The 2,420-nt window shown below is 40.4% G+C and overlaps 1 protein-coding gene across 1 annotated transcript in view; it reads right to left on the reverse strand.

Annotated features, from left to right (window-relative positions):
* The window catches only part of slc7a11 (solute carrier family 7 (anionic amino acid transporter light chain, xc- system), member 11), a 47,534-nt gene that overhangs the window by 32,083 nt on the left and 13,031 nt on the right, over positions 1-2,420 (reverse strand). Inside the window, exon 4 of the mRNA XM_015386365.1 lies at positions 1,433-1,558. Within this exon, the coding sequence (XP_015241851.1) occupies positions 1,433-1,558 (126 nt within the window). The remainder of the gene's footprint in view (positions 1-1,432; positions 1,559-2,420) is intronic.

The raw sequence follows: 2,420 nt of genomic DNA on the forward strand, positions 1-2,420 counted from the left end.
GGCCATGCTAACTATGTAGGGGCAATGATGGCCATGCTAACTATGTAGGGGCAGTGATAGCCATGCTAACTATGTAGGGGCAGTGATAGCCATGCTAACTATGTAGGGGCAGTGATAGCCATGCTAACTATGTAGGGGCAGTGATAGCCATGTCAGTCCAGGGACTGACTGCAGTTCTACTGTAAGGTACAGTACCTTGGTCAAGGTCACTGACCAGCGCACCTGACATGTAATAACCATACCATGCATATTGCTTTAGGTATACTTCGGAAAAAAAAAAAAAAAAGAACTGGACTACTGGTCTTTGGTGATTACATCCACTTGATAAATTCTCAAATAGTTGATTTAAAATTTAATTATAACCATTTTGGTTTGGAGTCTTTAACCCTTTATAGGGCACTCGGTGAAATCCACATTTCCAGCCAATAGTGTTATTGGAATCAAGTACAAGACCTTATTACCTTTGAAACATTAAAAAATATGGATATTTTAATGGCAAAAAAATGAATGTCAATGTAATAACAAGAAACGCAAACCTGTCCACATATATTATGAAAAATAACAAAAGTTCTTCTTAAGAAATTCATTGAAACACAATTTTTTTTTTGGTCCAGCATAACCTTAGAGGCATTAATGCTGATATTGGTGCTTCCATTTTTTAGTTTATACACCTAAATATAGTTGTTAACTAGTAGGCTTATTAACTTTTTGACTTTACTCTTCAACTTTTCAACTAGCTTTTTACCTTTTTTTTTCTTGACTTGTTAACTTTTTGGTTCCAACTTAATTTCCAGTAGGTAATATATCATCTAATTGGTCAAATGCCAAAATAAGTTGTACATTCATGTAGCAGGATCTTGGCTGAGCGGCTGGATATAGATCTTGTGCTTCTAGACCTCACTGAGGGACGGGGGAGACTCCATTTGTAAGGTGTATGCAAGTGATCACTAAAGGTCATGACACTGAAATGATAAAAAGTGAAGAATAAAACGGGCTGAATGGTCCCTGCAGGGGCCCCTGTGATGCATCACTCACTTGATATGCTGAAGTCAGTTAGCTCAGAGCGAGTCAGAATATATATTTAAAGGCTCTTCTCTTCTCCTCTGTTTAAAAAACCAATTAGTTTTTTCATTTAAAGGAAGATAGCTTTAGGTTATTTCCAGTAAAGGACCCAATAAAAGCATCTTTTTCAGAATAAACAGCCTGAAAGAGAATCAGAGAAAGCAGCGGCTCCTCCTCCGAACACCTGCTGTTCCTGCTTGGACATAGTGAAATTTAGGACATGATTCTTGCTGCGTGCAGCTGTTCCTCACAGCCTGCCCGTCTCCAAGGTCATATTTACTCTGCAGGCCACAACAAGACTGAGAACGCTATGATGATTGAGGCCCTGAAGTGCTCTTGAGCAACACTCAGTGACTAGGAAAGGTCTTACCTTTGAAGAGCTGGTACATCCCAGGTATGATGATGGTGGCGATGGCCACCAACTTGCTGATGGTGAGGATGATCTGGATCCTGGCCGTCCAGGTGACGCTCATACTGTTCAGGTAAACAACAGAAGCTGCAGAGAGGGACGAATCCGTCAGTGTTCCTCCTCAGACCAACAGCTGACCATCATTTCTGACCGGATTTACAAACGTATCATCAGAAACGCATCATTCTAGCTAAAACTGCCACTGTTTCTGTGTCTGAACCTGGATTGAAGAAAAGACTTAAAGAATACGTTCATTTTTAGAATAATGTTGATGAGAACAGTTTTAAAAACATTAAAACGTTCTCACAGTCACGGTAAAAACAGAGGAGACTCTTTATCAGTCCCTGTTAGCGTCTCTGTCTCACCTCAAGGTAACAAAGTCAGGCAAAGATGATTATTTAACAAACAGCATCAGCACAGAAACACGCTGTTGCTGTTTCCATGGCAGCCAGCTGATTGCATTTTTTTATCAGTACATTCCCAGAAATTAAGGAACGAATTCAGGGTTAGTGGTTTTGGGTGCTGCAGTTTTCTCTACACTAAGGGAACGGTTTATTTCTAAAGGGGGACAAAAGTGTGGAAAACCAAACATCCAATCAGCAGACAGCACATAAACCAGGTGACATGCAGGTAGGTGGAAGGGCTAATTTCTTCCCTCCATCACCCAGTGTGATCATCACTCCTGTATATTAGAATATTCTGAAGGGAAATCTGAGACATTTGTCTCGGAGAGAAAACTGAACCTTACAACGCAAACATGATCCCAAACAGCAGAATCACTGCAGGGTTTTACAGTGGCCTAATCAAACAACAGACCTCTGAAAAATTTAGATGCTCAGACTGTCAGCAATTTGTTACTTCTATTGTAATTCTTTACTATCAGGAAGTCCACAAACTCTCGCATCCTGGAGAGAAATATCAGCTGTGCTGCTGCCATCAACACCTTTGT

The sequence above is a fragment of the Cyprinodon variegatus genome, unplaced genomic scaffold, assembly GCF_000732505.1.
Source record: "Cyprinodon variegatus isolate N-32 unplaced genomic scaffold, C_variegatus-1.0 Scaffold366, whole genome shotgun sequence".
Lineage (NCBI taxonomy): Eukaryota > Metazoa > Chordata > Actinopteri > Cyprinodontiformes > Cyprinodontidae > Cyprinodon > Cyprinodon variegatus.